At 34.6% G+C, this 13,781-nt stretch overlaps 1 protein-coding gene across 3 annotated transcripts; it reads right to left on the reverse strand.

Moving 5' to 3' along the window:
- LOC109223778 (transcription factor BIM1) lies at positions 4,468 to 11,095 on the reverse strand. 3 transcript variants are annotated; one of them, XM_019388201.1, is made up of 12 exons: positions 10,788 to 11,095; positions 10,346 to 10,678; positions 10,202 to 10,270; positions 8,157 to 8,531; positions 7,703 to 7,814; positions 7,481 to 7,611; positions 7,286 to 7,394; positions 6,878 to 6,947; positions 6,706 to 6,798; positions 5,788 to 6,254; positions 5,034 to 5,163; positions 4,468 to 4,916 (listed from the first exon to the last, which is right to left on the reverse strand). In XM_019388201.1, exons 2-12 carry the CDS (start codon positions 10,380 to 10,382, stop codon positions 4,815 to 4,817), a joined length of 1,695 nt encoding a protein of 564 aa, XP_019243746.1. In that variant the 5' UTR covers positions 10,383 to 10,678; positions 10,788 to 11,095; the 3' UTR covers positions 4,468 to 4,814. The 3 variants fall into 3 exon arrangements, with proteins under 3 accessions (XP_019243746.1, XP_019243747.1, XP_019243748.1); XM_019388202.1 differs by having other exon boundaries at positions 8,157 to 8,528; positions 10,788 to 11,094; XM_019388203.1 differs by having other exon boundaries at positions 5,788 to 6,236; positions 10,788 to 11,094.

Here is a 13,781-nt window from a genome sequence, read left to right on the forward strand (position 1 = left end):
GCGTTCAGCAAAACAAACTTTAGCTGCTACATCTTCCAATCATGCAGAGATAATAGCTATTCATGAAGCTAGTCGAGAATGTGTATGGTTGAGATCAGTGACTCAACATATTCAACAATTGTGTGGTCTTTCTTTAAAAACGAAGATTCCAACGATATTGTATGAAGACAGTGCTGCTTGCATAACTCAACTTAAAGGAGGATATATCAAAGGAGACAGAATAAAGCACATTTCACCAAAGTTCTTTTTCACACACGATCTTCAGCAAAATGGTGAGATAGATGTTCAACAAATCCGTTCAAGTGACAATCTAGCAGATTTATTCACTAAGGCATTGCCAACATCAATATTTGAGAAGCTGAGACATAAGATTGGAATGCGTCGTCTCTAAGATATCAAATAAAGCTTTCGTCAGGGGGAGTATAATACGCGCTGTACTCTTTTTCCCTTAACCAAGGTTTTGTCCCAAGTGGGTTTTCCTAGTAAGGTTTTTAATGAGGCAGCACTCAATGCGTATTACTAGACATGTGTACTCTTTTTCCTTCACTAGGCTTTTTTTCACTGGGTTTTCCTAGTAAAATTTTAACGAGGCACATTATCTTTCAAATGAACATCCAAGGGAGAGTGTTATAAATAAAGTGAATGTATATGGATGTTCATTTAATCCATCCATACATTCTATACAATGTACTACTTGGATAGAAGTACCTATTAATTCCTAGGATGTATCTAGTGAGTTTTGGGTGTATCTTGTATAGTATAAATAGGACATTCTTTGCCTACGGAAGAACACACAAGAAACACACTTGAATAAGATAACTTCTACATTCTCCTCTTATACATCTTGTCTCTATTACTATATTGTTCTATTTTACTCTCATTTCTTAATAATAAAATATTTTTTTACTTGCAATAAATTTTTGTAGTCAACTAAATTCATCTAATAACCAGTTGTATCTCTTTTAGTCATTTCATAGTCTTGCCCATTAGTCTTAATTGGATAACTACTTAATGTATCTGGTATATTAAAAATAGCTGGTGCTTTTCGTATTCTCAATTAAATTCATAGAATCTTTGCTTTGAGAACATTCCAGATAAAAATACTATTAATGATATTTGATAGACATATTATTCTATAAACAAACTAAAATATAGTTGTAATATTTACTGGCTAAAGCTCCTTGTATTATAAGATAGACAAAGCCTGCCATTATTTTCGTCAGTGGTAATATAGCAAACTAACTTTACAATTTTGGGTTACCTTATGAGCCTAACAAATCACTTGCCGATATGGTAACATATCTAATAAGTTCTTGGATATGGTGGCGCCTTGGACAATCATTGGTACTGCAACAAGTTAGAGGAGGCGTTTGTGCCGATGAGAGTTTAATGACGTCTACTATAAAAATCAGAGAGCATACGAGGCTAAACACTTTTTTCTTTTGTGTTCAGACAAATTTTTTTCCAGTACGATTTCTTTAGTTTTTACTCGAAGTATATTATTTTTTGCCATCCTGAAGGTGTTTTGGCTTTTTGAAATAAGCTAATAAATATATCCAGATCACCATAAGATATCAAGAACTTATACTTCTTTCTTTAATTTCATAAAAAAAATTAAATTTTTATATTCATTGATATGGGGTACACGCGCAACGCGCATGCCCAAAAACTAGTATGCTATATTATAAGCGAGAAGGCTCTATTTAAATTAAATTACGAAATATCCCTCAAAAACGAATAATCATTTTGCCCTTTACTTGAAACACTTTCAATATATATTTCTTTGTACGACAGAAACTTACATTTCAATTTTGATAAAAAATCTTACACTTCAATTGCAGTGAATATGGTAAATGAAAAGCCAACTGTTGACTTTCATCCGATACGGCAGCCTTTTCAATTCACTTGAACATCTCCATTGCTTCTTGAAAACATATATATCTCAACCTTCCGTTTGCCTTCCCCTTTTTTTTGCTAATATGCCTTCCCTTTAATTTTCAACAGTTATGCACACTAACATATGTAAGAATTCTCTCATCTTTACTTATTGTTAAATCATAAGCTAACTAAATTAAACAATTCAACCGACTCATCTGTGGAATATAATCTTGCCATATTTCTTAATTTGTTATATTTTATAAACTGAATTTCTTTGTATATGAGAATTTTTGCTACAATACTATCTTTTTTTTTTCACCATATGAGTCATATTTTTTTCTTGCTGGAATAGAGCTTTCTCTGTTCATTGTTTTTGTGGTGAGCTTTGCTAGAAGTTCTGTTTGCTAAGGATTAATATTCAGTATAGTTATTCACTTCACTTTTTCCAACCAAGTTTGTTTTGTTTGAACAGAAAAAACTTTCTTGCTCCTATTGAGTAAAGAAGGGAAGTCCTCAACAGGTTCATAAGAACCCAAAGTAATTAATTAATTAGAAATTATGTTAAAGTTTGAACTTTTCCATTTTTTTCTTTAAAAAAAATAAAAACTTTAAGATGTGAAATATTTGCAATCATAATAAATACTGCTCAAATTCACATTTAAATTATGTGTTATTGAGATATAAAAATAAACTATTGACAAGTTGAATACTTGATATATTTATAAGAATTGCATAATTGAAGTTGTTCGAACACTACTATATAAATTCATTTGATAGCTATTTTTCAGTGTGATTGTGCTTCAAATTGAGATTGCATTTTCGCCTTCAATTTTTGTGTAACTCATCACACACGTATTATAATAATTTTTTAAAAGGTGTATGAGGCAATGCCTCTATATTTATAGGCAATAAATATGAGAGTGAAGAGGTGCAATCCAAATGGTATCTTTTCCTATTCACACCTAAAAACCCAATAGAAATACATTTAGCTTCCTGCCCAACACACCTGTAATAAATTGGCAGTCTACGGAATTGTCATCCTCCAATGCCGTTGTAGAACTGTTGTTGAAATATTGGGCAAAGACAAGTCAAATTAAAAAGACCGGGTTGCACCACGCAGAATTTTTTTATTTTGTGTCTCACACAACTGACAATAGTTGTGTGAGACTTCTTTTTTGTCTCACAACTGTGTGGTCCCAAAATTTTATGGACCCAGATGTGTAAGAAATGGGACCACAAATATGTGAGATAAAAAGAGGCCTCACACAACTAGTGTAAGTTGTGTGACACACAAAATAAAATCAGTCGACCACGCATATCCTGATGATTTCCTAGTAGCAGTAAAGTGAAGACAAGATTTGGGCTGATATATTATACAATTTCCCAAATTCATTTTTTTTCTTCTCAAAATGGCATTATAGTTTTATTTCCTTTCTGTCAGTGTGTGTCTAAATTATAAGTTTTTTTAGTTGGCTTGAATAATGTAATGGGACGATAAGAACAAGCCCAAAAAACTAATCTAATGTGCTCTTCTAGCTTCCGTGGGGACCAATAGAGAAGGATATTTAATTGTTTCTAAGTATGCACTAACCAAAATGAAGGAGGGGTTGGAAATTACATACTGAGCGAAGTATCTATTTTAATCCAATATAAGAGAAGATGAAAACAATAATAAAGGATTTAAGTACATAAAATTTGATCAATAAAAACAAAAAGCAAGGCCAATTAAATTACCGAACTAATGATATTCCACATCGGATATTAATTAGGAAGTTTTGCGGGTTAAAAAAGGATTAGCGTGAGAAGTGTTTGCACCGGGGTGTGGGGATGAGATGGTTTGCAACACATGTTGTGTCAAACCTTATACACCTAAATTCATACAAGTTTCAAGGCTTACTTGCTATGGCGGTTGGTTTGGCCGGCGATGCCCGTGAAACTCCCCTTGGCCAAGTTTCAAGGCTTACTTGCCAAGCACCCCCTTTTTTATTGCGATTTATATTATTTTTATTGAGATTTATATTCTTACAGGAAGAGAGGTTATCATTTAATTACCTTTCCATATGTCAATATTTTTATTTTATGGATTTTACGAATAAACTAGTAAACTTAAATGAGTGAATATTACTACAGCAAGAGATGTAATCTCATAGAAGAGATGTTGAAATTCAATGAATGAATATTACTTCTTGATGATCTTGAATTAGATCGATGTAATGACAAACAATATCTGACAGAGCACAAAAACATCTTTTTGATTACACTTCAAATTTGAAGAGAATTTCAACTTCAAGATGAAAAAAACTTATTGCAGGTTTATTTCACCCATATTCACTATTTCAAGCAATATCGAAAAATTGTTACCAAACACAATTCATCTCAAATCCTCTACTTCACTGAAATAATGATTCAAACAATAGTTGCAATATAATATCCACTTCTACTACTGATCGTCGATAAAATGCAGCATGATGAATCTGTGAGGATATATGGGCCAAGAGCCACTGTTTTCTTTTTCTTTTGGAAATTTATAATGTCTTTATTAATAAAATAGACTAGAACAATGTCCTTGAGCCATCCAATGAAAATGAATGAAAGCCTTAAACTTGAAACTGCTGCTTCTCATTATCAGCACGGAAAGCCTTAATAATGATACAATAGTTTACTATAAGTAATAAATATCACACTCTAGTCAAGGAAATCTGTGCAGCCCAACAAATTCAATAGGGAAAATGAGAGGCAGAAAAATATTACATTGCATATACAGTGTCCTGGAAACTCTCATTTGGGAAATTTCTGTACCAGGTGTGGACGTCAATATTGCTCGAGAAGGGGAAGGAGTAGGCGAAGCGGAAGAGAAAAACAAATAAATTTAACCAATTGCAAAAAAAAAAAAAAAAAAAAAAAAAAAAAAAGAACACCAGTGTGTTAAATTAGCATTAACTAGTTTTCAGCCTTTTGAAGGCACGGTCAGACTCATCCCTTGTGCTTGTACCTATGGATTTTGGAATTGGTTGATTGCTTGTGGAAACATCGTCACCCTGTTGGAATTTTTTGAAAGTTACTATTACTTAACGCTTCAATCCCAGGTGTTAAGTATGAGAATAATAACATCTAGAACTGTATAAAGTATCTGGAATTAAAATGGGCTCAGGTACCTTAACAGTGGAAGCTGAAGAATGTAGTCTACCATTTGCTCTCTTCCCAAGATCAATTTGCACAGAGATATTGGCTTGCGACAAATCTACTCCAGAATTCTGCAGCGCTAGTGTCAAGGTGTTCAACAACCTGGCAAGTACTAGTATATACTTTAATCGAGCATCCGGTATATTCAGCAAAAAGCATATAGAATAGTCTACTTAGGAAGAGGGAGATTTCATCAGAGTGCAGACCATGTATAACAAAGCAATGCAATAAACAACAGAACTTTCTACAATGCACTATATCTCAAAAGAAAACAACAAAAGATTGATGCAGAACTTGATTCAAACATATACAGTAATTCAATTCCATCCTAAAGTGTAGTAAAATGACTTCTTCTCTGTCAAAGTATATTAACTGCCATGTTTTTGGATGCCTTTTTTGTTGCAACTGTGTCTAGTTTCAAATCTTTAGGACCCAGTTATTTGAGTTTATATGATGTTTATAGATATGTATGTGGAAGTAGAACATCATTTCTTTCAAACAGATAAATTTACAGAATCTTTTGCACTAAAAGAATTCTTACCCTTGAGAATAGGCACTAGAACTGATGATGATACCACTTTCTATAGACAGATACTGGCTTTGGGCAAGCATTTGGTTACTTCATTTTATATGATGTTTTTAGATATGCATGTGGAAGTAGAACATCAATGCTTCTTCCAAAAAGATAAATTTCCAGAATCTTTTAAGCACGAAAAGAATTCTTACCCTTGAGAATAGGCACTAGAAATGCTGATGGTACCACTTTCTATAGAAAGATCCTGGCCTTTTGGATTAGCATTTGGAATAGCATAGTCAGTCATATGTGATCTGCTAACCGAAAGTTGAGGATGAGACTTTGACTCCAACTTAGCAGTATCAGCTGTCAGCTTTGATGAATATAGAGCTGCTGTGCTACTAGCCGCACCAAATGGAAATGCGTTTGGGTGCATAGAAGGTGTTGTCACCTTATTTGTTAAACCAGGCCGCTGGCTGATTTCTTTTAAACTTGTGGTGCTTATGTTCGGTTCCACTTTTTTCTCATTAAAAGGATTAGTAGAAGAAATCCCCATTATGTTCTCATCGAACTTTACTGCATACGTCGGGGCAGCACCTGATGCATTGATAGTGCCCTGAGGATGATTGCTTGCACCTTGAGTCGTCCTATGACACTTGCTCTGTTTCAGAATGAAGGTCTGTTAAAAATTTGTGCCAATGAATGTAGTATGAGTATAGGTATCTAGCTTTGGGCTAATATACAGATTACATGGAAATAAGCTGTCGCCTTTTAAGATAGAATGTTATTGCACTATAAACTGCATCCAAAATCGAGACTACCATTTCAATCCACTATATTTCAGAGCCAAAAACCATTAGTATCTTGATATATATACTCGGAAAAGATAGTGATGGAAATATGCAAGCGTGTCAAGACTTCAATTCATTTCACCATCTAGGCATCTTAATACACGTGGTATTGGACCAACTCCTTCCCATATGATACATTCTTAACATAAAATTCTTAGGCTTCAGTTCTAAATACCACACGATGAGCCAAATTTTGAATATTTTTGAGCATGACATAGCTGTGACCTAAGAAAGGAGGTAAACATTGAGAAAGAGTGAAAGACCAAGAGGTGGATTTACCAATGGTAACTTCAAAGGTTCATTCTCCCAGCCTTGGTATGATTCCTCATACTTGTGCACTTTCTCTTGTAGGAAATGAATATATTCAATAACCTGCAAACAATATTTTAACTTTTATTAGATATATCTCTATTGATAAAGAGAGACTTAACAAAATATGCAATTCAAGTACCTCCAGTAAGAATGATGCTTTATCTCTTTTCTGATCACTGTTAGGGATGATCCCTCTCAACATCTGAAATCTGAAAAGAGGGTTAAAAAGAACATTTAAATGTTCAGCAAGATATCACTTTATTTCGATTAGAATGCAATCAAAGTAGCAGCAGCTGAATAAAGTCTGAAGAGATGGAAACATAAAACCTATATAGGAATCTGTAACAGAATAGGACACTCGAGCAAACTTCTTTCTACACATAGAAGGCTACTTGATATATTTCAAAGGAGAAATGGTACAAAATTGAAAATTAAAAACATCTGACTAAGCATCCAAATCCATCCTTAGAGATAATATTACTATAAGATAAGGATTCTATATCAAAAAGATTCTATGTTTAAGCTATCAACTGTGTCGTAGACATGCCTGTCATTGATCTTGCTTCTTCTCCGTTGCTCTGTTGCTGAATGCTTTGAACGTGGGGTGTTTGGCTTTTTATCATTGCCTTCTCCGTCAACTTTTACGGACAAATTACCTGTAAAAGGTAGCTATCTGTATGTTATAAAAAGACAACTTCGTGTAGACAATGAGTGGGAATCATCAGACTTACACAAGACAAACCTCTGGGGTGCGACTGTGGTTCTTTCTTAATCACAAAATCTTCATCATCATCGTCGTCGTCGTCATCTTGGGCATTCTTAGCTGATCTTATCATGTGTACAAAACTCTGGCTCTTAAGAGGCGATGATTGTCTGCAAGGTGATCATAGAGTTAGAAAGTGTAATTAGAAGTATTAGCATCACGGGAAAATGGGCAATTCATATGGAGCAAAAGATCACTGACCGAGCGGATGAGAGTGAACTTATGGCCGTAGTGTTGTGTTTATTTGACGACGATTGTGATTGCCATTCTAATGATGTCGTAGGTTGACCACCTCCAGTGTTCAGACCTGCTTCTGCCAAGCAAATAACAGGTTTTAATTGGAGCTGAATTTCAAGGTTAACCCTCCATTGATAACACCAGAGAAAAACTAGAGAACCAATATCAGTGGTTGGTCAAAATCAATCTTGTTACGCGTAAGAAGTTAAATTAACTTAAGTTCTCTAGTGCAATAAAGTGTTATTCAACATAACTAATAGCGCATGGAATGCACTGCTTCAGATAACAAACAGTTGTATATATACTCTCAACTTTTCAGTCTTTCTCAAGTATGCTTTGCATAGAAATTGATTATGGATGCAGATTTCAGTTTTCAAGAAAGACGCAAAGCAAGTAGAAGGCAAAATAAACCTCTTACCTCTTAGGGCGTGTCTATCACCCCCAGAATTCTCCTTCCCTGTCTTTCCCTTCTTGACTGCAGATTCATCCCACAATGTGAAGCCACTCCCTCCTGTGTAAGAACTGCAGTTTGAATTTTCGTCATTTCTGTCGGTACTAGTTGCCTGTGCTACGGCAAACAAGCTTGCTTCTGGCTTTGGTACCCTTTGGTGCAAATACGAAATGCTATAGGTGCCTATGCCACCAGGAAGAATATGCTCTACTGAAGGAGAAGCTACCGGTGCTGGAGGCTTCTCTACAGCCACAACCTCAACTTTGTCTTCTTCCTTCCTTAATGCCTTCTCTGCTTGCTCCAGTGGTTGCAAGAAGTCATGTGTTTTTAGGAATCCACCTGCTTTAGTATGCAGAATAACCATAGAGAAAGGAATGATTCAATGCAAGGCATGCTATAGAGGACATAATTATTAATATAGAATACATTAAAGAAGTGTCAAGCACAATAATGCAAATGGAAGATAGCATATATGTGTAGGAGAATCTGGCAAAGATCATTACAGTATAATATTTCATAAATGCTAGTACTTAAAAAGTGAAATTCTATTCGCCAAAATCAGTAACATGAATATATGAATGATGAATCACCGGAATATGAGTGATAGAAGCGTCACAACAAGACGAAGAGAAGCTTGTGTTCTGTTGTGCTTTTCAAATTTTAAACAAGTCAACAACATATCCACTATTATCCCACACCGTGGGGTTTGGAGAGGGTAGTGACTACGCAGACCTTAGCCCTACCTTGTGAGGATAGAGAGGCTATTTCCTATAGACCCTCGGCTTTTCAAATTTTAAACAATTTATAGATAATGCAGTAAGTTTCAGATTACAGTATTTTATACTCCTCAGTAGATTTAATTATTATTGTGTTAATTAAATCACTTCAGCTTGAAAATCTATTAAATTGGCTTTTGAAACAAATCAATACAAAATCTCATGATAGTATTATTACTTTTAGCCCACGCCAGAAACTAATTACATCTGGAAGCCGAAAATAATGTATAATTTTTGTATATAACATACATAATGTATATATAAAAAAAATATACAAATTTTATATATTTTTCGGCTATACAGTGTTATTTTTCCATAATTTTTTTAACAGGTTAAGCAAGGATCAGATACCAATCTCTAGGTCCTTAACCGTACCATAGAGAATAATCAAGCCCAAAAATCGTACGGATCAAATAACTGGATGTGAGTGGGGAGGCATATAGTCCAAGCCCCAACCTTTTTCCGGATTCAGTAATATCAGCCCTATCCAAGTGAATGGCCCACCGGGAAGAAGATGACCCAGATCCACATACGCATTCAGATCAGCAATCAGTTCTTTGGGGTCACGGGCGCATTAATTGCAACATTCGTGGGTGACTGTTATTTCCCCCTTCTATCCCAACCACATTTTACATCACAACACATTTTCTCTACTGTTCCCAATTCCCCATTCATCTACAACTCACCCCCCATGATTTTTTAAAATATAAAACCCAGATTCTTACTATTTTTTGGGGACAAACCAACCCAAATTTCTGCATCGTACATTGGAAATTGAAGATCAGAAAATTAAAACAAGAAATGAAGTTTTTTAAATAAGTAAAACAAAGTCGGGTTGAGTTCTTTGCTATGACACTGCAAAATGTATTCACATAATCAGATCATGTAAAATCCAGTTGAATGAGAATGTCCATAATGATCATGGTATGCAACCGAACGAAATACATACAAGTTCTTTAACCCTAAAATAACTCTCAATTTCAGTATAATTTTATTTATTTAATTAAATAAAAAAAATTAAGAGCTGCACCTTCCCCTAAACAATGATAACAGATTAACAGCACATGCACACCACACGCAAACCTACAGAACCCAATTTTCTTAAAATTATATTATTGGAAAAACTTTCTCATAAGCAAAACTGAAAGAAAAAGAAAAATTACCTATTTTATCTCCAATAAAATGAAAAAAAAAACTTCTGTTTGAAAAGACAACCCTGCATGCACGAAAATTTACCTTGCGGAGGTGTTGGATCTTGTTGAACAGGTGAATACAGTGAAAGAAAATCATGCGTCGTCTTCCTCCCTGCAACAATCACGTAATTAGACAGAATTCTCAAAGATTATTCTATTCAAAAAAGTGAACCTAAAGTAGTATTACCTTCTGTTCCAAACGGTCTGGGCTGAGGCAGCTCCATCACAGTACTTGAATTGTGTGTTCGCCAGATCAAAGTAATTACACACAATTCAACTGAATTTCGCTAAGCTGTTCCGTAACTCGAAAATTCTATTTACTCAACACTCTTTCAATTTCAGATCCGCCTCCAACAAAAATTGGAGGCGCATTAAGAGCAATCTTCTGTAAAACTAACTTCACAACTTGTAGATTATTTGCCGAAATTCACTTCACTTCTCTTCTTAGAAAATTCGGTTTGCTGGAAATTCAGCTCCAAAAAGAAGTTCCGGTGAGAAACAGGTAGTTAGTCGACCAAACCTGCAAATAAATCATAATTCAACTGAATTACGCAGAATTCAACTGAAAAACATACGTAAGGAAGTAAAGAATTGCAGAATATGAGAGATCCAGAAGGAAAGATACGTACTTTAGATGAGAATTGGCGATGAATAATGCATAATTCAGATGGGATTCCTTTGACAGAAATGAACACAATTAAGCGTAATAAGGAAGTGATCCAAACAGTGACTTTTGAGAGATTATTGGTAGGCCCTCGTCGTCTTGTCTAACGAAAACTCAATTGCCTAACACCCCCCCATGAAAATATATATTGCTTTCTTAATACATCAATACCCGAAAAAAGAAAAAAGAAAATTAAATGGGTCTCATAGATCAGAGAAGTCTCTCTCTCTTTCTCTCTCTACTTTTCTCTCTTAAGGGGCTTTAGTGAGAGGTTGTTTTAAAGGCAGCGTACTTCATTTTCGTTTTCGTTTATCCAAGCGCTTTGCTCTTTCGTGCTAACTCCGTTTAAGTTAAAACGCCGTTTATGTAACGTCGTTGTGGCGGATTAACGGCGTTTGGCTCATTGGTTAACGTTTTTTTTCAGGAAAAGTTCAAGAGACCGTTTACTAGACTGTGTGTGTCGGATCGGATCACCGTGTTATGGAATTTAGTTCACTGCTAGTAGTATAAAAATATGATAATCTAGTAGATCGAATTTTTTATATTTTTGGCGATCCCGAGTAATAATATTAATCTATTTAGCGACTAAATCTTTTAGTATAGATAAAAATTACTACTCCATGTTTCTAGTTAAACAAATAGTGATGCATTAATCTGCCCCATTTGTCGAAAATAAACGGCTCCTACACATGATCTTAAAGTTAATTTATTGAATGATTTCCTATGTGAGGCATAGTGTGTATCAAATTCCAGCATTCTTCTTAACCGATTCAAGAAAACTATATACTATAATTTTTTTAATTTATTGTGTCAGTCGCGTAATACTCTGAAAGTTTAATTTACAATGATTTTAAGTGACGTATTATTTTGCTTATTTGGCCATTAACAGTAGTTTGATTTTATGAACTAGAACAAAGGCATGAAAGTTGGACAAATATGAATAACGAGAGTGGATGGTTGATCGTCGCCTCCTTGTCCTGGAGGCTCTCCGACCGGGAAGGGGCTTGCTATTGTAACCTTTTCTCCCGTGTATGTGAGGCACTTATCTTATGAAGCAACAACAACGACAACAACAAACTCAATATGTTCCTAACAGGTGGGGTCTGGGGAGAGTTGTTAGTAGACTGTATTTGTAAAATAATTCTGGAAATATAAATGAGTATAAACAGAAATGAACATAAACAGAATTGACATAAAACCAATTCGAGCCCACTGAATTCACAGTGTTTCCTTAAGGAATTTAATCCCCTCCTAGTACCCAAGGTTATGGATTATTTCCTCCCAGGATAGAACGAATTACACACTGGTGTAGTGGTACTTCAAATCCCAGTGTTTCAGCGAACACAAAGTTCGGTAGCAAATCACACTTACTTTTTGCTTTGTTTGATGCTAAAAGTATGCAGAAGAAGGAGAAGAAACTCAGAAAATCGTAGTGAAATTCTGAGCAGAATAGTGTTGTATTTATAGCCAAAGTTAGGCTGAAATCTGAAGAGGTGCAACTCTTCAGAATGGCTGTTTATGCAAAACGCCCACAGCATAAATGCCATTACATAAATGGCCATTTACTCAATAATAAAGAGGGAAAATAAAGAGGGAAAATTGAAGAGGGTAGTTACTTTTCTGTTACCAAAACAGAAAAACGGATTGGATTTAATATTAATATTTTGTTATTAAAACAAATATTTAATAACATTTCTGTTAATATTTTACTATTAACAAATAAATTTGGTCCAAAAAGTTAATCAATCAATCGATCATTTGACCAAAGCCGAAGCTGAAGTCGAAGCCGAAGCCGAGCCGAGCGAGCGACGACGACGGCGGCACGAGGCTTGCCTTCTTCTCAACTCTTAAAGAGCTAGAAGAAGAGCAATTGCTTATATACCCATAAAAAACCTCTTCCTCTTCCAATATAGGACAATGCCCATTTGCCAAGGGGGGAACTTAAAATTTCACTCAAAAATTTTATTTCCCTCCATTTCCCATTCACCCTCTTTTAAGTATTTAATATATTAATTAAACACATCCAAAACCCAACAAGAGTAGTCTGTACGCAGACCTTATACCTACCTAATGCAAATAGGGAGGCTGTTTCTAATAGATCCTCGACTCGAAAAGGGTGATGTACTAATCTAATAGTATGTGTACTGATTTAAAGTAAATCAAAAAGCTCTAATAAATTCAACTCCTGTTTATTTCATGTAAGTAACACATACTTATCTCGTAAGGGGTAGCAATATTGACTATTTTGTCAACAATTTAATGTGGCACTAAATAGAATTGGAAGGTCATAACAGTGACTCTTGCTCAACAACTATAACAACAAAGGTTTCCCGGGAAAACTTTAAATTTATGTTTCCATCCTTTATTGCATGTTTGACATACTTTCAAAAAGTTAAGCTTACGAAATATCCGCAAAGCAAATCTTGAGACTGACACACTTCGGTATTTTTCCTTAAATTATCTAATATTCCTTTAATTTTGGCTTATCTTATAATTACATAAAACGTATATATTATGTTCCCACATTCATTTGAACAATTTAAATTTTAGAAATAGTACAACGTAATCTCTATTTCCGGACTCATTTGAAATTAATTTAGCTTTAACTCTTATTTTGGTCATCCATACTCTTAACTAAACAGTTTGTTTATCGCTTTGTTATAAGAAGAAAATAAAAAAATTCCTACTGGAGAGTGGGGATCAATAATTAAAAGATGGACTCCAACCTAACAATCCCAATGAATAATTTTTTCACACTGCGGATCGGATCGATATTTATTTGTGTGTTGTAACATAGTGTCTTTTGTGTTTCATTTGCTTATTTTATTTGTAAAAATAAAACAATAATATAATTTAGATTGACATAGCGGCTCATCAAGCATAGAGGGTATGAGTTTATTTGAACTTATAACTTTAGTTTATACTTAATATGTTTGTCCATAAACAATTAAATACGTAT

This window comes from Nicotiana attenuata, chromosome 3 (assembly GCF_001879085.1).
Source record: "Nicotiana attenuata strain UT chromosome 3, NIATTr2, whole genome shotgun sequence".
In the NCBI taxonomy this organism is placed as follows: Eukaryota; Viridiplantae; Streptophyta; class Magnoliopsida; order Solanales; family Solanaceae; genus Nicotiana; species Nicotiana attenuata.

Coding starts and splice junctions, on each gene's coding strand:
- LOC109223778 (XM_019388201.1), bottom strand. CDS start 10,382: ATGGAGCTGCCTCAGCCCAGACCGTTTGGAACAGAAG. Junction 7,612..7,702: donor AGTTCACTCTCATCCGCTCG/GTCAGTGATCTT, acceptor ATCACCTTGCAG/ACAATCATCGCCTCTTAAGA. Junction 5,164..5,787: donor TCTAGTGCCTATTCTCAAGG/GTAAGAATTCTT, acceptor AGTACTTGCCAG/GTTGTTGAACACCTTGACAC.